General features: G+C 33.8%; 1 protein-coding gene across 8 annotated transcripts in view; it reads left to right on the plus strand.

Annotated features, from left to right (window-relative positions):
* RAPGEF2 (Rap guanine nucleotide exchange factor 2) overlaps positions 1–22,001 on the plus strand; it is a 249,845-nt gene that overhangs the window by 205,968 nt on the left and 21,876 nt on the right. For all 8 annotated transcript variants that reach the window (XM_063108820.1, XM_063108823.1, XM_063108822.1 and 5 more), the window contains 12 exons: positions 3,194–3,330; positions 3,970–4,128; positions 10,942–11,094; positions 11,322–11,486; positions 12,461–12,568; positions 12,669–12,872; positions 12,960–13,068; positions 13,478–13,724; positions 17,535–17,692; positions 18,304–18,544; positions 20,539–20,922; positions 21,777–21,988. In XM_063108820.1, coding sequence (XP_062964890.1) covers positions 3,194–3,330; positions 3,970–4,128; positions 10,942–11,094; positions 11,322–11,486; positions 12,461–12,568; positions 12,669–12,872; positions 12,960–13,068; positions 13,478–13,724; positions 17,535–17,692; positions 18,304–18,544; positions 20,539–20,922; positions 21,777–21,988 — 2,277 coding nt within the window. The remainder of the gene's footprint in view (positions 1–3,193; positions 3,331–3,969; positions 4,129–10,941; positions 11,095–11,321; positions 11,487–12,460; positions 12,569–12,668; positions 12,873–12,959; positions 13,069–13,477; positions 13,725–17,534; positions 17,693–18,303; positions 18,545–20,538; positions 20,923–21,776; positions 21,989–22,001) is intronic.

The raw sequence follows: 22,001 nt of genomic DNA on the forward strand, positions 1-22,001 counted from the left end.
TCCTTTGTGTTCGCATAAGTTCTTGGGTGTACCTTTATTTTAGTTCTTTGGAGGGAGGGATTTTATCATATTCATTTTTGCTCTAAAACTTATAAAATTGTAGGTACTCAGTTACTGAATTATTGTGAATTTTATTTTTTGTTTTGAGAGCTTGACAAATTAAGGTAGAAGACTACTTTGATCTCTTTCAAAGAATTCCTTTTCTCCCTGTTTCATGTACCACCAAAAAACCCCAGAGATATTTTTTGAATCTCATTATTAAGTATTTCTTACATAAAATTGAATCAAGCAAGCCAAGATAAACTAATTTTCTGAATTGGCTTCAGTTTCTGGCATCTGTAAGTTGATTATGTATTTTTTTCTTTGTGCCACATTGACTAGAAAAAGAATTTTTTAAAGGTTAATATTTTTCATTAACAGAAATATTCCTTTCCTAACAAAATAGGATAGGTCACAACAGTGTATCATTCTAATAGATTAGTATATAATTCTAATAGATCTTTTAAGAAATATAAAATACAGCAGTCCTGCTTCTCCCATTCATGGCTTCTTCTTCCCTATGTCCGAGGAGCTATCCTAGCATCCAACCCAAGCTCTGAATTCTTAGCTACTCTAATCTCTTAAACTCTGTATAATATCTGTGGTGCTATCAGAGTTTATTTTGAGCCTCATATAGCCAAATGCTTCTATTTTATCTTTATCGTTTTTTATAAAGATTGGTGATAGGAAAGTTCTTTACTTGTTTTTAATTGCTCCAGTCCTCCAGTGTAATAAATAATAGCGCAGATGGTTCTCACAGAGCCAATGATACGTTGCTGAATCTTGGAGAGTCTTAAACGTTCTTAGATGTCATTTGGTTAAGCATTTATGTATTTTTAGTTTTTTAACTGAGTCTGGACAATTATGTACTTACTATTATTAGATCTTTTGTTTCCTTTATTCTTTATTTTTATAATACGTCATACACAGATATTTTTTATCCTGTTGTATTTTTTTAATGCTACTCACTACTCATATATCACAAATTGATTTTATGGCCCAATAATAGAATAAGAATTTTCCGGAAAAGCGAGAAAAGTGTCTATGCAAGGCACTTTAAAATCATTATAGCAAATATTAGTGAAGATATTTTACATTTTTTGCCTCCTGCTTCAGTCATATATTTGGTAAATATTTGACTTCTATTATTATCTAAACATATATTAAATTCAAAACATTTCTGACAATTTCTGGTGTCACATTTTTCTTAAACTCATGAATCTTTGTTCAAGGAAGTTCAGCAATTATTAATTGGGGAGGAAAAGAATAAAATGTGCGGTCTATAAGTAACATTATTATACGTTATGGTGAGGAGGGGCGAGGGATGATGGCTGAAGAAACCAGCCTGGAAACAGCAGATGTGCTAGTCAGAGGACCATAACTTGTTCATTTACCTTTATGTCAGTGCATTTGTAAAACAATGATTTCTCTGTCCCATATGTAATGCATGTGGGTCATCTTTTACAGTAGTATTCAGAATTACTTTATTGCTGTCTCTAGGAATAAATATATTTTAAAGCATGACATGGACACACCTCCTCATTCCAGAACTGAAAGTTTCACTAAACAGAACTTACTCTTTCTCTAAGTGATGTGCTTTGATATTTTATCTTCTTTTTAAAAAATGCTGGTTGCCACAGTAAATTGATTTCCTGACACATAAATCTGGGTCAGGTTGAAGAACACTGACCTGTCAGGCAGAATACCTGGGTAACACATCATTATTATTCTCCCGATTACCAGAGCCACCCTGTGTAATGAAGGGTCTTATACAGGAGGGATAACATAGAGTCTAATCAGAACATGACATTACCTAGCTGGACCAGAGAAGACCACTTAGTCTGCTCCTCTGGAAATGTAATATTTTCACAGAATATATCTTTCTTTTGTCCTTCATTTTATCTATTAAACTATTACCAATAACCTAAAATTTGTCACTAAATCTTAACAGAAAGAATGTACGTAGGGACAGTTTGATTATGTAGGGACAAGAAAAATGCAGTGGAATTTTTATTTAGCTGAGGGGGTTGAATGATATCATGACAATAATAGCAGTTCCCGTTTATTGAGTGTTTTCTCTGGCTGAGGAGTTTATCATCATTATTGCATTCGATTCTCACAGTTGTCCGGTGAAGGTAGATATTATATTATTCTTTCACAAATGAGAAAACTGCCTTAGGGAAATTAATCAACTTGCCCAAAGTAATACAACTAATAAGTATTCAAATGTTTGACACACACCCTTTACCACTACCTGTAAAGTCCAGCATAAGTGCTGGAGGCAGATAGTCCTGAATCACGTCACTTCCACCTTTAATTATATGATTGTAAGCCTCAGTTTTCCTCCTTATGAAATGAAAAAAAAAAAAAAAAAACCATGCATTTTATAGGGCTGTGGTGAGGAATGAACAAAGAACTTAGCAGGTAATTAGTAAAGCTACCTAATAATAGGGAAACACAAAACTGTTAAAAATAGAGAACAGAGGACTTGGAGAGATTGTGATGTCATTCATCATGTCAATAGCCTGAACCTTTTGTTTTTCCACAGCATCACCAATAGGAAGACTGATCAAACTTTAATTTTTTTTGCCAGTCTGTGGGATTAGAAATGGCATATCAGTTTTTATTTGCATTTATCCATATCATGTTGTAAATTTTTCAATTTATTAATTTTTGTGGATTTATCTGACACATAGAAAATATTCCTAGGAACATCTTTGGATTGAAGATAGTTATTTCTGGTAACTGTTTCAGGCATCCACCAGCCCAAAAGGCACTGGAATGGACCTACTGACTTGGAGAATTCTCAGAACTTCATTTCATTTCAGCTCTTAATAAGCCTTAATAAGATCACAGGTCATTTTGAATTGAAATTTCCCATTCGAAGTTTAGTAATTTCTTCAGGGCCATTAAAATTTGAGTTACGATGTAAACTGTTGCTTCTGAAGCAACAAGGAAATGTCACCATATCCATAGTGATGGAATTCTTCATGTACCTGTAAGAAATTCAACTTGTACTTAAGATAAATAAATGTATTTTTCAACAGGCAAAACTGTAGGTTATTTAAAAAGAAAGAATCCTAAAGCATTCTTTTTGAATACTTATTTTTAATAAAAGTTGTAGTTTTGACAAAGAGTATCTTTTGCTTTTCAGAACAACTCTTGGAATTTATGCACCAGTTGCCTGCTTTTGCCAATATGACAATGTCTGTGAGACGAGAACTCTGTGCTGTGATGGTGTTTGCAGTGGTGGAGAGAGCAGGGACCATAGTGTTAAATGATGGTGAAGAGGTTAGTAAATATTTCTGCCATTCAGAGTTTCTGTATGAGGATCTCTCAATACAGCAATTCAACAAAAACCCAATTCTTATTTTTTCCTTTAAAAAATCAAGAATTATGGTACACTTATTATGTCATAGTTTTCCAGATACATTATTTTATTTCCTTTTGGGGGGGAGGAAATTCAGTATTTTCCATTATTTACAGTATTTCATACAATGTTGATAGAGATTTTTTTGATGTATTCACTTTTCAGTTTTTTCAACTTAAATGTTCATAAATATCATGTCTTTCGTCCTAACAAAATGATGTTCTTATTGAGGCAGTGGTGATCATTTTATCTTGCTTGCATGTGCTTTGGGGCACAGAAGAAATTTTTTTCCTTGTGTTATTTTAGAGAAGAATACTCAATGTCAAATTAAAAGGGTAGAGTGATATGTACTCCGTGCTAAGCATGTGAAAATATGTAGATATATGGTTGTGTTTTATTTCTTGTTCTGTTAACTTGTGAAACAGTTAATTTCATTTGAGTTATTTGTTCCATCTTTAAAATGGAAGATCTGCCAAGCTAATTTTAGAGACCATTCCAGCATTTACGGCTATATGATCATGATATTATTTTCGGCTTTGTTTTCACTTTTTTTGGATTAGCTGGACTCCTGGTCAGTGATTCTCAATGGTTCTGTGGAAGTGACTTATCCAGATGGAAAAGCAGAAATATTATGTATGGGGAATAGTTTTGGTGTCTCTCCTACCATGGACAAAGAATACATGAAAGGAGTAATGAGAACAAAGGTGGATGACTGCCAGGTATAAAATATAATTACAAATGTATTTGTAAATTACAATTTACAAAATGTATTTATTGAATCATAATTGATTATACATATTTTTGGAGTTCAACGTTGACATATGTTAATCAAATCAATATTACTTGCATATATATTGTTACAAATTGTCCTTATTCTTTATGCCCCTTGTCCAATCTTTCCCCATCCCCCTCTCCCTCCCACCTCTAATTACCCTAGATTTCTTCTCTCTTTCTGGAAGAGTAATGGTTACTCTGTCGATTTGTTGCCTAGATGAGCTGTCCAATGCTGGGAGGTGTGTTCAGGTCCCCCAGTATTACTGTAGAGCACATGCTTCTTCTGTCACTCTGGCTTTGTGGAGATAGACATCCTCTTCTTTTCTTTGGTCTCTACTGGTGACACTCCTTGTGTCAATGCACTCTAGTGGCTTGTGGACCATCTGCGTGGTGGTTGTGGTGCCTAGCTGCTTTCATGGCAGTCATGGTTATTGTGGTGGCTATGGTGGGCCACCCACATGGAGGTGATATTTTTGGCATGCTCCTTGGCGCTGGCAGTGTGCCTGGTTGTCTGGGGGGAACCCGAGGCACTGGTGGTGTACCTGGTTGTGGGAGGGGGGTCTGGTCCCCAGCTCCAGAACTCAGGTTCCTGGGTGGGCCCCAAGGCATTGGCAGTGTGCCTGGGCTGGAACTAATTTGTTGTCCTTTGCTTACTTCTAAAATGGGGGGATTTCCTGTGGGGACCAGTACTTGAGCCATGTGGTTTAGCTAAATTGCTACTTTGCTGCTGTTTCCCTAGGGAAGGCATTTTGTGCAGCTCAGGTTTTATTGATTGACTTCATAGGTACTTCTGGCTCTTCAGAGGTACCTGGGTTGTGTAGAAACTCTGATCTGGGCCTGAGTCTTTTTATTAAACTGCACCCCGTGCAATTCTGTATTCCTGACCAGTCTCCCCTGAGTGGTCCTTTGCTGATTGGAGTGCCGGTCAGCTGTCCTTGCTGTGTGCCAGCATTCCCCCAGTGGGCCCATCTCCCCCACCGCCTGTGCTGCAAACACTTCCTGTGGTACGGGCCATGTGCCAGTCCCTTGTGATGACTCACTGGCCCCTGAGTGGCTCCTTGCTCCTATGTGGGTCCAAGGAAACCCTATTAGTGGTCTTGCTGTCCTGGGGGCCACCAAGACCCTCTTCTCCCCTGCCGCCTCCAAGCAACTTCATCTGAAGGGCACAGCTGCGGCTTCTGCCGGCTCCTGCTCCATGTGCTCAGTGGCTCCAGCCTTAAAGCGGCTGTAGCACAAAATGGTTGGAGTGGTTTTTTCTGTCTCTCATCGTGGCTTCATGCACTCCGTAGGTCTCTCCTCCTCTTCCCCTCAGCTCTAGCGGCCCCAGCTTGGCTGTTAGTGCTTTTTTATAGTTGTAAATTGGTTGATTTGTGGGAGAGAGTGATGCTGGGGACTGTCTATTCTGCCATCTTGACCAGAAACCCAAATGTATATTCTTAATAAAGAACACTTACATGCAGTTGTGGTGAGATATTCTGTGTATGTAAATAATGTCATATTTTAGATTTATAAGTATGATCTTAATGTAGAACTATTATATTTAGTCTTATCATGCCCCAGAAAATTGAAAATAAATCTTCCTTAAAGTTATTTGAACTCCATAGAATTATGTGTTCTATTTAAAAAGTCTATGAATATGGTATTTTTAAATTTCCACCAGTAATAATTAATAATCCATTCTTTAAAAATGTGGAAGTAAAATGCACATTATGAAAGAAAATTATAAGTAGGTTAACAAAGTTATTATATCACAGTTATGCAGTGCTTTTATTTAAATACATACAAGATAAGAAATTGATGTTTTAGAAGAGTCATAGAAATTAATCATAGTATGAGTCAGTAGAAAGGCTTGGTAATAAATAATTGCTAATAAAACAAAAATAACAACAAAAGAGAAATATATCAGTATTGATATCATATTAATATTTATTGTTTAAAAGCATTTAATAATAGACTAGAGAAAATACTAAGATCAAATGTGAAATTTAATTAGATTGATTTAACTGGTAACTTCCATATTAGTGAGAAACAAATTTAAGATCCTTTTGTTATTATTAAGTGTTTATAATTTATGTCTTGTCTTCCAAAAAATTTTGTCTCTGAAAGATAAAATATTTTAATGTAAATAAACCAAAAGGTTTGACTTAGACTAATTAACATTAACTGCTTATTGTATTTATTAGCCTGCGGTTCGAAAGACATCTTAATGTAATCCTAAAAGGACATAATTCAATTTTATAGTGTCAAATCAATGTAAAATAGTGTTACTCCTTTAAATTTTTATTTTAACCATTTTACTTACTAAAAAGAAAAATAACCATAGCTATAAATAAAATAATTGTACCTACAGAATCAAAATAATTTTGCCAGATTATTCCTTCCGTGAGCACTGTAAAGAAAGAAAAAGGCTGTGAATTCAGTGTTTTAAATATGTAATGCCAGAAAAACATTCTAAATACAGTCAACTGTCAATTATTTGGTGTAATAGAGGAAAACAAAATGATAGATAAGTCCTGAAGTTTTTATTCTCCTGGGACTGTGCATTTAAAAGGGGTTTTAAGGGCTGGCCAGTTAACTCAGTTGGTTAGAGCATAGCCTTGTAACACCGGCCAGCTGCCCGTGCGCCACCCCCCCACAAAAGGGGAGGAGATATATATATAATATTTAGGCTCTGGAATTGTACTCCAGAAAGTAATAAAACCAAATTGAGTCAAAACAAGCTAGAAAAGTGTTAAAGATTTCTCCATCCTATTATCTCTTATCAGTTATTCACTGAACCCTTCTACATGTTAGGATTATGATAGCTTTTGAGTTGGAATCTCTGTCCTTAACAGGTAAGTAAAAATTATTTCAGTTTTGAGAATTCAGCTATTACATTAACACCCCTTACATGGCCAAACCTCCTTTGTTAGAATTTTTGTTATTATGGGACTGAAGTGATATGAGACATAGAAATGGTTCAAAATAATTGATAATATTACAGAATATATAATATATCTGAATATTACAGAGTGCTTAAGTCATGTCAAATGGACCAGGTAACATTATTTATCTAGGAAATCTGGGAAAGGAAGAGTTAGGGTTTGTGTTAGAGAACAGAGTCTAATCTATTTGCAGAATGAGGGATTAGTGGGAAACCCAGAGTCATAGCAAGGTTGACTCCAATTCAAAAGAAAACTTTGACTAAGATGCATAGACTCCTGTAGCTCCTAATATGGAGTTCCCTGAAGTATAAAGAGGGGCAAGGGTACTGCACCTGCTAGAGAAAATCTCTGTCTTCCTCTTTACTCCAAGCCACTGTAAAAGGAACCTGTTAAATTAGGGACTTCACGAATCACTCCTGTACCTCCACCAACCCATCTGCTCAGGCAGGTGCTTGTTTGGGTAACATTTTAGGACATTTCTGTTAAAATGTCATGTATCTATTAGAAAATACAAATGTTAGGTCATCCTCTTGTTAGTGGAAGTGAAGGAAACAATGAGAACCATACTTGTATTCATCCATAAAATGGCCTTCAATGAGTTTCTATCATTCTACTGACCACATTGTAGTGAACAGTTATTGAATGAAATGAACAAGATGGTGACATCTTTACCAAGAAAAAGCAACTTTGCCTAAGATTGGCCATCATTATCTTACTTTCCAGAATTCCAAAATAAATATTGGGTAATGTGATATGTGGTTGAGCTCAAGTTAAGCCTAAGAACACATTGGTGAGTGGATTAAATGTAACATTTATTTCTGTTTATTTGGATCTTGTGATATGCTCAAGCTTGAGTTTTGTTCTGGATGCCTTCCTTGTGATCTCTTCCATGTTCTCTTTCTTTGGTGATGATACTTATTCCGCTGTTTGATGTGAAGGACAAAGGTCAGAGTTTGGTATAGACACCCTATGGTACCAGGTGATTGGTAATGGTTTTCCATTTCCCACGTATACCTCTTTTATTTCCCTCCAGTGTCCCTTTCTTTCTTTCCTCCTCTTCTGCCCTCCTACTCCCTTTATTCTACTCTTCTCCCTTTTTTCCTTCTCCACTGCCTGTGTCCTAGGTCCTCCAGCGACCTCCCCCTGCCCCTTAGCTCTGCCCTCCGTTCCTCAATGAGAAATGAACACTTGGACACCCATGTGAACAAGTAGGTATGAATTTCCTTTGCAAATTGCAAAGTCACAGTTTTAATAGCTCTAACCTCTTAAGGTAAATCTATGTTAGGCTCATTTTTACCTGGGACCATGGGCGCTAATGACGCTTTGAATTTAAAAAGTAGTTTTGAATGAGAAAGCAATTTGCCATGGATAAATTGAAAGTTGACTATACTATATGTTGGTTGAAGTTTAATTTTACTTCATTCTTTAATCATCATTCTGTAATTTTTCAACCTTATATATAAATTATACATAAACTATATAACCTTAATATAAATTATGATGTCATGTGCCCAAAAGAAAATAATCCTGTGTCACAGCCATTGACATTTTATAAGTGAAGTCTCGTTTGATTTTTTTATTTTATATCAGGGCACTAAGATTATATAGTACTTTCCTGTGTTTATGGCTGTCTGAAAGTTTAAAACCTTACTAAAACAATTCACAAATTTTTAACTGACTTGATCATAACAGTTAAAATTAAATTTTACCTGTGAATTTCATGTTAGATCTGTAAATTATTTAAAGCAAAAAAAGGTTGCTAATAAAAAAAATGTTTGCCACCAAAATTTCTTATTAGATACCAAATCTGTATGGCCATATTAGAAATGCAGTTTGGAATTTTTTTTTTTACTTTTTGGATGGTATTTCAGTTTGCTACAGAAGAAATGCCAAAATATCTGTCTAGACACTAAGAATTTTAAATTAAATTTATTCTCATATCCTTAAATCTTTAGTCAAAAAGATTAATTTTAGTACATTTCTCTTCAAAAAGTATTTTCTCTCATATATCTTTCTACTTCATTTTAACTTGAGGACACACATATTTTTTTAGAAGATAAATGAGAAAATGATGATTTAATTATGTTCTCTAAAACTGAATATAAGAAAGAATACCTAAAATTATTTGGAGATAAAACCTTCATAAATCTTGTGTACATATTTGGGGAACAATTTTGCTGTTCTATAAAATAAAGAGAGTTTTGAGATGAGACTGAGGACCAAATATTTCAAAGCATATATACACGCCATGGTCACTGTTATGAAAATGAATTTTAATTAAACTATACATAATTACTTGTACAAGAAACACCTGTGTCTTTTGAATTTTTAACTTTTTGCTTCTAAACACTTAATAGAAATATTAGTGAGATGATATCAGCCAGCTTAGTGGTAGAAACTTGATATTGCAGTATGCTGTTTCTCTTGTGAACTGCTACTTCTATTTCTTTACAAAAGCTATTATGCAGAAAGTATGGAAAATGTAGAATAAAAGTATATTAAATAAAATGAAGATTGCTAATAATTTCCATTGCTTGGAAATATTAATTATTAACACTTTATTATGGTTCTGTCCAAGATTGTGATGTGCATATATAATTATGTTTAGATTATTCAGCCTGTCATTATGAGGCATTGGTCTGTTTTCTTCATCTGTACAATGGGGATAATAGTAGTAACTTCCTAATGGTATGATGAGGAGGGTAAGTTGAAAAAGTTCTGGTTAGGCTACTATAATAAGATGGTGATGATGATGGTGATATTGTCATCATTTTGGTTATTGTTACCATATTTGGTATCATATCACATCGTGAGCATTAAGCCAGCGCTCTAAATGTCCTATGAAAACATGATTTTGGATGGTTGCATCAGATTTTATCCTATATGCACTATAATTTACCATCTCCTTTTCTTCATCTTCATATTAAAGGAGAAAAATGGTTTTTTTCACTTCCAAATGACATTTTTTTAATACCTCCAAATCACTTCTTAAATCAGAATAAATTATTCAAAGTTTAAAAAAGGCAATGATTTTTATTTACTGAAGTATCTGCTCTTGTCTCCCCATTGGCCTCTGGTTAATTTGACTAATAAGTGGTTTCTATAATTCATTCTTAACTATCTTTAAAACTTCTAAGAAATGTAATCACTTAAGTGGTTGCCCTAAGCTCTGAAATTTTTTTATATATGGGGTTATGGGGGAGTAATTACTTGATATGCATGTTGTTGTTAATTTTTTATTTAAGAGTAAGGATTACCTTTAATACCAGTTGTAAGGAGTAATGATTTGAGCCATAACAAATACGTGGCTTGTTTTGTGACCTTCTTTGAATAGGCATTCTAAAAAGGATTATCATCAATATAATTAGCAAGTTTATATATCTCCTTCATGGGGATCTTTGAATTTTTATATCTTTCATTAAAATCATTTTCATTTTAAAATTTTTGCTTTTAAGATGTTCAAATTTTAAAAATCCATTGAAAGATAATTAAGTTTTTATGTCTATCCTCCTTGGTGTCCACTTCCCTGCCCCAATGTTTTTTAGCTGTGAAAGAAGCATGAAAAAGGACTTGTATTTTTGTCTTCTGATATTTAAAATTGTTAGGATTTTAAATGTAAAATGCATACAAATATTCTAAAAATGAAACTTTTCTTGACCAAGGAAGAAGTACATTAATAGTAGAGAAGTCTGATTAAGGTTCATTACTGTATTAATTTAGAAAGTATGAGACAGACAGGGGAAAATGTCAGTTCTAAATAATTAAAACACTGAATTATTAGTACTGCTCAGTCTTTTGCAAGCACTTTAACATGTGACTTATATTTTATTCCAGTTTGTCTGCATAGCCCAGCAAGATTACTGCCGTATTCTCAACCAAGTAGAAAAGAATATGCAAAAAGTTGAAGAGGAAGGAGAGATTGTTATGGTGAAAGAACACCGAGAACTTGATCGAACTGGAACAAGAAAGGGACACATTGTCATCAAGGTAAGACAAAGAATCACCCTCCTTCTCATGGAAAGGAACTTTTAGTAATGTCAGTTATGGCAATTTAGGATTTTTTTTCTTTTCTTTTTTTTTAAGCATAATATCTCTTCATCTTTATATTTCCTGATGAATAGCAGTTTTACCCAGTTTGTTTTTATGTTGCAGGTTTGGAATCAGGGTATCATTATAAATGTTACTTATTTGGAGTAACCTTTTATTTGTTACAGGGCACCTCAGAAAGGCTAACAATGCATTTGGTGGAAGAGCATTCGGTAGTAGATCCAACATTCATAGAAGACTTCCTGTTGACCTATAGGACTTTTCTTTCTAGTCCAATGGAAGTGGGCAAAAAGTTATTGGAGTGGTTTAATGACCCGAGCCTCAGGGATAAGGTTAGAAATATATTTTATTTTGGCTCTTAAATGTGAATATTAAAATGTAAACTTATAAATACTTTAATGTATATTTTGTCACGCCAGTTATGTTCAGATTAATTTCATGGAGAGAATATACTTTTTAAACAAACAAACAAAAACAAAGGTAATACAGATATTCTTGTTATAGATTTCTAAGTTCAGCCCTACAAATGTCTTTTTTCTTTAAATGCAAGGGCCAATAAATTGGCCACCAAATGTTTAAACTTCAGTCCTATCGGTAATATGTTAAACACGTAACCAAACATCTGGATTCCATGAGAATCTGCATTCTCTAGTTTGGAAAACAGTGTACAAATACCTGAAAAAATTAACTATTTTTAAATTGACACAGACAGGGCAGTATTTTATTATAGCCATGGCTGGCTGTAGATCCCAGTAATAAAATTGTAAGGAAACTCTCCTTAGCAGCTCTTGAGAGTTCCATCAAGACCAGATTGGATGATAAACTCCATCGTTTTATCTCCTTCCTTTTACCACCTATTCCCTTGCAGACCTTTCTCAGCTTAATACTATTCATTCTATCTAGTCTGTCCCTTTACCTTTATTTTTCAGTTTCTGTCTTCTTTTGTATTAACTTATTTTGATTTTATTCCACCTTTGCTTTTATTTTTACATGTTTCAAATACGTTAATAAAATAAAGCAAGATGTTAAATACATCTTGTTAAAGTTAAGTATTTTCATAGATTTGAAACCCTTCCTGGCAAAGCAACATAAAGTGTACATTCAAAGTATAAATATGTATTTTCACAAGGTCATTTTTTATATAAATAAAATAAAGCCTCCTTGTTGAAGGTTTTATTGTTTATTTTTTTGTTGAGTATTATTAGGTAAATTGTTTGAAAGTTAGGTATCTCTTTTGAAATGACTTTAATAAAAGAATTCTTAGCACTGAAAGAAGAAAACTTATTGAAAATAATTGATTTTTCAGGTTACACGGGTAGTATTATTGTGGGTGAATAATCACTTCAATGACTTTGAAGGAGATCCTGCAATGACTCGATTTCTAGAAGAATTCGAAAATAATCTGGAAAGAGAGGTAATATTTGTAGTTTTTTTTTTTAAGAAAAAGATCAGTTTTAAGTTCATTTTATTCAGTCTGTCTTTGAATTGACACCACTCTTTTTGAACTCTTACAGAAAATGGGTGGACATCTAAGGCTATTAAATATTGCATGTGCTGCTAAAGCAAAAAGAAGATTGATGACATTAACAAAACCATCCCGAGAAGCTCCTTTGCCTTTTATCTTACTTGGAGGCTCTGAGAAGGGATTTGGGATCTTTGTTGACAGTGTAGATTCAGGTAGCAAAGCAACTGAAGCAGGCTTGAAACGTGGGGATCAGGTATGATATTTCTAAATCCAGATATAAGGATGAATTATGGTGTCGTCTTTGGTCAGTTGTGATACTGACATTTTATTTTATTTCTAGATATTAGAAGTAAATGGTCAAAACTTTGAAAATATTCAGCTGTCAAAAGCCATGGAAATTCTTAGAAACAACACACATTTATCTATCACTGTGAAAACCAATTTATTTGGTAAGTATTTTTGCATATTTTCAATTTTCTCCTTTGGGTTTTTTTTTTTTTTTCCAACTTTACATTTAGGTCTTAATCATGAAAGAAGTCAGTTTTATAAATAATATTTGAAGCATCATAAGAATCAAAGTATTTATAATAAAATATATAGATATAGAATTAATTATATAAGTATGTAATTAGATCTAAATCAAAACCTGTCAACTTGACCATAAAAATTATTAAAGAGTGTACTACTCTTTAAATTTATTCTGATAGGGCAACATATAGATCAGATTCTTTTTGTCACTTATTGGAGTAGTGCTTTTTTTTAAACAGGATTACAATTTTGACAGCAGGAGTCTGTACTTACATATTTCCAAATTGCCTTGGAGTTGCTCAGATTTCTTATAATTTTCATTTATTTTAGTATTTAAAGAACTTCTAACAAGATTGTCAGAAGAGAAAAGAAATGGTACCCCTCACCTTCCTAAAATTGGAGACATCAAAAAGGCCAGTCGCTACTCTATTCCAGATCTTGCTGTAGATGTAGAACAAGTGATAGGACTTGAAAAAGTAAATAAAAAAAGTAAAGCCAACACTGTAGGAGGAAGGAACAAGCTAAAAAAGATACTTGACAAGACTCGGATCAGTATCTTGCCACAGAAACCATATAAGTAAGTGTCTGTATAAATTTTCTGTACATTATTTTATTGTATCAAAATGATATCAAAAGGATACGCAAAGGTAGTGATGTAATTCATGTTTGCATATGAGTCTAATAAATGCTTTAAGTTTTTATGGCTGAGCTATATTTGAAGCAATATTAAACAATCCCATTTTGTTTTAATCCCGTTTTGCCACTTACTTGCCTACTCCCACTCTTCATTAGAAATAGTTTAGCATTTCCTCATTTGAACTTTTTTTTTTATTATTTGGACTTTTTAAAAGTAAGCTTGTGTTTGCCTCCCGTCTCTCCCGTGATTTGGAATTGTTTTTGCTGCTGTATCTTTGTTTCTGGGTATCTTCTCTATCGTCAACATCTTCTCTTTACCAATCAAGTCATTGCTTCTTCCAGTTGCCACTATTTATCTCTGCCATTTCTCTTTTTTCCCCTTCTCCTATGTTCAGTTATTTAACTGTTTCCAAGACATCAACAACCAAGCACAGAACTCCTTTCATTCTTCCCAGCCAACTCTACAGTCAGAATGTCAGGTGTATTCTTGAATTTCTTCTTGGCTGTTTATTTATGCCGAGAGCTCAGGCTAGCAAAGTTGCAGATGTCTCTGACACTTTTTAAACTTTGTTTGCTTGCTTATTTCTTTATTTTAGTTCTTTCTTGAGCCTAGGGATGTTTTATAAAACTCAATTACCACCAGTTAATTTTTAAAAAATGTTAAGTAACTCAGCATGCCATGTTTAATTATTATATATTCTTCAAAGTACAATGGTATGAGAGATAGTAATTTGAAAACATATAGGTTAATTTCTTCCTTTGATAATTTAATGGATCTAAAAGGAAGCAGTAGATGTAGCCATTCTGGACTACATCAAGCATTTCTTTTCTTTGTCTTTTTTTAAATCCCATTTGAGACTAATTTTTCATCCACAGAGATCCGAGAGATATGGTTTAAAATATACTATTGATGGTTGGGTGGTGAATTTGTCTTGTCCCCATTGAACTATAGAGTAATGATTGGTGATTTTGTATCAGTTAAATAAAACTTCTATAGTAGAGTCCTAAGGATAAGCAGTGAGTATGATGGTTTTATTTACAGACTCAAAGGTATGTTTATATTCACTAAATTCCTAAGAGACAATAGGTTAGGGCAGCTGGCCCAGAAAATAGGAATCAATTTTTAAAGTGACGCTTCTTGACAAAAAACTTATTTTTAAATGAATGAAAAAATAAATTACCCAAATGTGGAATTATTAGCAGCATAATAACAAAAAAAGAACTTAGAGTCATATTTAACCATGAGTTAAATATGAACCTTAAAAAAAAAAAAAAAAAAATCAAACAAAAGCCAGCATGACCCTGGCAAGTATTAATAGAAATGTGACATGTAAGAACTGGGATGTAACCCATCCACATTACAGAATGTTGGCAAGGACACAATATGAGAGTACTATGTATAATTTTATTCTATGTGTATTTAGAAAGATACTCAAAAGCTACACAGGGAAAAGAAAAAAGATAATTAGATGTGCTGATTTTAAAACACCAAGGAAACATCTTAAATAACTTGTATGTAAGACAACATATAGCTCATTAAAATATTTTCTTATGAAAATTATTTGGGGTAACTCATATATGTAATGCAATTGAAATGAAAAAATAATTATTTAAAGGAAGACAGTAAAGTGTAGCATCTATTATATTGATAATAGACTTAATACTAGTCACTGCTTAAACTTTTTTACAAATCACCATGTTTTTGAGAAAAAAAAATTTTTTTTTTGGTCAAAGCTATTAACCTAGTAAATCAGAGAAGTCTAGATATAGTATACTGTTGTGTTTTTTCTCAAACATTATCAGTATTACAAAAGTTAAGATTCTGGGTGATGGCAGATTGGCGTGGATAGGCATGGTAAAGTGATGTTCATAGAGAGGAAAGAAGAGAGAGGGGCATGAGCATTACAGAATTCAAAGTTGGTTGTCAAGTAAGTAGAGGGGGGAAAGACTGATGAACCCAGAGGAAAAAAGGAATAAATTGACAGACAATAAAATAAGCAAAGACCGAAAAACAATTTCAGTAACAATGAAAGAGATGAAAATGTCAAACAAGAGGCTGTGCTCAGACAGAGACATTTAGGTCTTGAATATGAATCTTGGGTATCACCATGTCTGTAGATAACAGACATATAGGTGAGTAATCAAGAAACTGTAAGAGAAGAAAGTTAGATCATCTTGTGAAGTGTTAAGATGCTTTGGAGAAACATTTCTGAACAAGGCAGTTCTTTTGGGGTGTGCCTGAAGTACACTAATATTTACAGCCATTTGTGTCAGGAGTGGGCCACGTCAGCTATGCCTTTGGCCTGAGCCTAGAGTAGTTGTCTCATGTCATGTATTATGTCTAATATTTTGGGCAAAGACTGGTTTATATGGTTGAAAAATAAAATTCCACTAATGTGAAAGTAGTTGTCTCATGTCATGTATTATGTCTAATATTTTGGGCAAAGACTGGTTTATATGGTTAAAAAATAAAATTCCACTAATGTGAAAGTTTTAATTTTTTACTGAACATTAATGCATTTAGTCTTTATATGCATGCCTGTATATATGGTTAAATAGAAATTTGATTTTGTCCTGGATTTACCTGTGAATTTGGAAGAATTACACTGAAATTGTCTTTAATTTTAATTTTTGTCTTGAATTTTTAAAAAAAGTTTTTGCTCTTATTTACTTATATAATATTCATTGCCCAAAAAAGTAAAGAGAAGGAATGTTGCTAGATTTTTATTTTTTTTAGCACAGCCATTAAAAATAGTAGGTACCACGACCAAGCCCTAATGTCTGAAAACCTAATAAATGCTAAATGTCTTCATTGTACTTATGACGCCTTACTTTACATCTTAACCTCAGTATAATTTTCTTGCTTCTTGCTTCAAGTTTATAGAAACTAGTCAGAACTATGACCATTTCCTTGTGATCTAGGTTGTGTGTGTGTGCTTGTTTTATTCATGTTTTGTTTTGGAAACAATAATTATGTTTTAAGAGTTGTCCACGGTAACAGGCTTTATATAAATGGAAATGAGTTTGTAGCTATCAATAACCAGTATTTCTCCGGGAACTTAAATGTGTGACTAGAAATTTTTAGTGGAGAATTAAAAGTAAAAGTGAGTCCTTGTATTTCCATTGTCTTTTCTTTGATGCTAGGAAACGTCACCATGAACCACTTCTTTTTTAAAGCTCTGTATAGTTAAAAAATAATGTCTGTGTCAGGGTTTCCTTCCATTTGACTCCGTAGTGATCTCATATTTTTCTCTAAAATATTGGAGGATAAAATTAGGACAGTTTGGATTTTTTTATTCCTCTATTCATTTTATTCAATTTCTTCAGTTCTTGAAGATCAGACTGTAAAACAATTTATCACTCTGATGCAGAAACACCAGTTGAGTGAGACTAAATGCATTCCTTTTAATGTGCTTTTAAAAAAATCTATTTCCATCAGAAACTAGAGCTTATATTCTCTTGAATATATTTCTGTACTGAGACACTGATAATATTTGTTAGGGCTTATCTAGATAAAAAGACATAGGTTTTAAAGAAACATACTATGTACACTTAAGAAAAAGCAAAATGAGTTGGATACACTTAAGCAGTAGGTGCTTTTGTAATTTTCAACAAAATTTATTAACATTTTTACATTAACTTCAAGATTTGTGGAGTGTGGTTTATTTATGGTCTGTGTCTATTATGTATTGATGGCTTGTAACCTTTCAACTTGCCAATAATTTATTTTCTAATTTTCCTCTCTGTTTAGTGATATTGGGATTGGTCAGTCTCAAGATGACAGCATAGTAGGATTAAGGCAGTCAAAGCACATTCCAGCTGCATTGCCTGTCAGTGGAACCTTATCATCCAGTAATCCTGATTTACTGCAGTCACATCATCGCATTTTAGACTTCAGTGCTACTCCTGGTGAGTGCCACCAGTACTACTTTTGCTTTCTTGTAGTAATCCTTTTTCTTCTAACATGATAGTATTGCTATACTCTTGGTGTGGTATGGATTATATCAGATGCTCAGAGTCAGGATGAACCTTAAATTTCAAACAGTTGAAACCGTTCTTTTTATAATCTGCAGACTATTTTGCTATGGCCATGGAGAAATTAACCTGTCTGAACTTGTTCTTTCATAAAATGAAGATAACACATACAATTCAGTTATTACTAAGTCATATCAAATAAACAGAGTAGGAGGCACATTTTAAGTCAACTTAATAGACTTTTCAATATAGTAAAGATTAATTTTAGATTTTAATTTTCCTTTCTTTGATACCAACATGACTGTCTTGTGTGCTGATGTGTTTGCGTTTGCATATAGATCATTCAGTTACTTATAGGAGAAGATGTGTTCTCGCGACGTATAGCATGTTGATTGATTGAGTCTTTGAAGATGAGCTATAGTAAGGGACACGTGAAAGTTTAGCATCATCTTTTCTAGGGAGATTTTCTTTCAGATTATTTCATTTAATTACATTGCCATATATTAAATTTCTTTCTACTTATGTGTGGCTTTTCTTTTTCCCAGACTTGCCAGATCAAGTGCTAAGAGTATTCAAGGCTGATCAGCAAAGCCGATACATTATGATCAGTAAGGACACCACAGCGAAGGAAGTGGTCATTCAGGCTATCAGGGAATTTGCTGTCACTGCCACCCCCGATCAATATTCACTATGTGAGGTCTCCGTCACACCTGAGGGAGTAATCAAACAAAGAAGACTTCCAGATCAGCTTTCCAAGCTTGCTGATAGAATACAACTGAGTGGAAGGTATACATTATCTATACTTCTGGATTTCTTTACCCCTCTTCAAACCCACATCAAAGTCTAAGAAGTGAATACTTTTAAATAAGTAAGTGCCCCTGTAGATTAAAAAGAATTCACCAAGAATTGCCATATCTGAGTAAATGCACACAGTAGACTTCTGATCCTCACAATGATCTCTTAAGAACTAGTTCAAGGGCACTGTGACCTGAAAGTTGTTACTGACTGCCACTGTGCAAGCATTAACTTCTCATGGTTGTCTTTAGGATACTGGGCTAACAGAGTGGTAGAGTAAGCTTGATGTAAAGTCACAGATAAACCAGGGTGCTGTCTTCTCTTTGGATATGTGCGTTTATGAACACATTTTCTAGTAATATTCTAGTGTCATTTACTCCTACATACCTAATTTTTCTAGGAGCTTCATTAGTTTAGTTTAGGCAGAGACTTGTATGACAATGTGATTGGCTAATACTGCCTATTACTGTACATTATACTATGAAAACCAAACTTTAGTTGCTACCTTGCTACAGAAGAGCCTATCACACGTTACTTGCTCAGAGTCAGGATGAAAAAGAAAACATTGTACCTGATTTTATTTTCCTGAATGATATTTTGATTGTTAAGTATACATGATTTTATCCTCAAATGACAAATAAGTGAAAGTTAAAAAAGTAGTTCAGTTTTGGCTCTCATATAATGACTAGATTCTACACTGACTAAAAATTAAGTACTATAAATCACATTTCTTGTTTTTCATACCATATGGAGTGTTTTATTGTACTTGACTTTTTTATGTTATGGATCTAAACCATGATTTAATTCATTTAAAACTTCTATTTTCTTTTTATTGATCATAACTTCTTACTCTTCTTCCTTTTTATTTTCAACGCCTGTACTAGCCGATAGTTTGTTTCAGACCTTTTTTTCTCAATTGTCATTTGAATGTACATCGATATATCTGTAACCACGATAGAGTTCTACAAATCTCCATTGTGGTGCAGATCCTTGATTCACATTCATTATTGAAGAAAATTATAGGTGGATCCATGTCACGGGCTTCACAAGTAATCAAAATGGAGAACGTTAAATCTGTGAATGTCAAAGGCCCAAAGTATATGTTTTCTGTCGTAAATGTTTGCCTTGGTGAAATATGCAAAAGACCAGCTTAGCAGAACCCTCACTGTGCTCATTCTGTTTCTTCGTTTATGGAATTTCACTTAGAGAAAGCATCTGTCTATTAAACATATATATATATTTGTGTGTGTGTGTGTACACAGGGCAAACATCTGAATGCTGCTTTCAGTAAGTTACTTAAAAAGAGAAAGGGGAGAGGAGAGAGAACTCACCAGCTCTGAGTTCCTTTCCCTGCACTGGCATGAACTAGTCATTAATGTCCAGGAGCCTCTGTTTGCTTTTCTGACAAATAGGGATAATGCCTGCCCAACTTACCTGTAGGGTTTCATGAAAATCCAGATATTTAAAAGTTAAAATCTGTTTTAGGATTTTATTCACAGGATCAAATAGAGGTTTTTTATGTATTTGACTAAATAAGTAAACTTGGATTGATCCAATTTGGACCCATTAGTCACAGATTCTCTCTTCACTCTGGGAAAATAGAGTGATGACCTTTGTCTGATCTTTCCCGCTTCCTTCATTGGGGCCTATTCCTTTATTTAACCTAAAAAATATTGCTATTTTCTATCATTGTTGGCAAAAGGGTAAAGTAATTTTTTAAGCAAGAAAGGAAAGGAGAAAAAGAAATTACAACTGGTACAAATGTAATTCTCTGCGATTCGTTTGCTTTCCTCACTGACTTCTGGACAGGTAAATGCTCTGGTGTCAAAGACAGCAATTGCACCCTGACTTGGTTGAAAAGAATTCTTCCGTCATTCATTTCAGTGTTCTGTCACACATTCTATTAAAAGTGGCAGTGTTCTTTCAAGGACTATGATGAAACTGCTGCTTAGGCTTTAAATCTGACATGTTTCTGTTTTTCATAGGTATTATCTGAAAAACAACATGGAAACAGAAACACTTTGTTCAGATGAAGATGCTCAGGAGTTGTTGAGAGAGAGTCAAATTTCTCTGCTTCAGCTCAGTACTGTTGAAGTTGCCACACAGCTCTCTATGCGAAATTTTGAACTCTTTCGCAACATTGAACCTACTGAATATATAGATGATTTATTTAAACTCAAATCAAAAACCAGCTGTGTCAACCTGAAGAAATTTGAAGAAGTAATTAACCAGGAAACATTCTGGGTAGCATCGGAAATTCTGAGAGAGACAAACCAGCTGAAGAGGATGAAAATCATTAAGCATTTCATCAAGATAGCATTGCACTGCAGGGAATGCAAGAATTTTAACTCAATGTTTGCAATCATCAGGTAACAGACCGTATTTGTTTTAAGATTCAGTCCAGGTTAAAGATTGAACACCATATCATTAGTATAAAAGCAATAGGTTTTAACTGACTCATAATGAATAATTCTTTTTCTCTGAATCCTAATCTTAATCCTTAATTTAAAATTTCTCATATGCTGATTTGGAGTCCAGAAAAATCTATATCCACTACTTCTTTTTAGCTCTGTGACCTTGGGCAAAAAACTTTTCTAAACATCAGTAAAATGACAGTGCCCCAAAGAGTTGTCAAGAAGATTAAATGATATAGTATAAGTGGAGTTTCATCAGAAAGCACAAAGCAGATGCCAAATAAATGTTAATTTTCTTCCCTTTTAAGTGCTTAGATTGAGGCTGGAAGAAAATATAAATGGAAACAATTAGCTGTATTGATGTTGAGGATAATTATTAAATTAGTCATTTTCTCTGGGAGTTTGAACATACTCTCATTACTTATTATAGTTTTTGTTTTATTTTATTACTTAGGATATTTGCCTAGTCTGTTTTATCAAAAGGCTGCTCCGGGCCAAGCACTGTTCCCTGTATGGACACAATGCAATATTACTTATGTTCTAGTGGATTTGCTGATGGTAAACAGGTCCGGAGGGTATAAAGGGAAGAAGGGTAAAGCCTTTGGTTTGGCTCTTACCCTGCTTCCATCTGCCATTCTCATTACCCAGAATCATCATTGATAGTTTTTTATGCATCCTTTGGTAAATTGCTGTGCATATACAGCATGCATCAGAGGTGTTATATGTCAATAAATAAACAGTACACTATTTTATCTCCTTTGTTTCATAAGGAATCATTTAATTGTTTACTACTTTTTTTTCCCTCTCAGTGGCTTAAACCTGGCACCAGTGGCAAGACTGAGAACCACCTGGGAAAAACTTCCCAATAAATATGAAAAGCTATTTCAAGATCTCCAAGACCTGTTTGATCCTTCCAGAAACATGGCAAAATATCGCAATGTCCTCAATAGTCAAAACCTGCAACCTCCTATAATACCTCTATTCCCAGTTATCAAGAAGGATCTCACGTTCCTTCACGAAGGTAAATATAAGGT

This window comes from Cynocephalus volans, chromosome 9, assembly GCF_027409185.1.
Source record: "Cynocephalus volans isolate mCynVol1 chromosome 9, mCynVol1.pri, whole genome shotgun sequence".
In the NCBI taxonomy this organism is placed as follows: domain Eukaryota; kingdom Metazoa; phylum Chordata; class Mammalia; order Dermoptera; family Cynocephalidae; genus Cynocephalus; species Cynocephalus volans.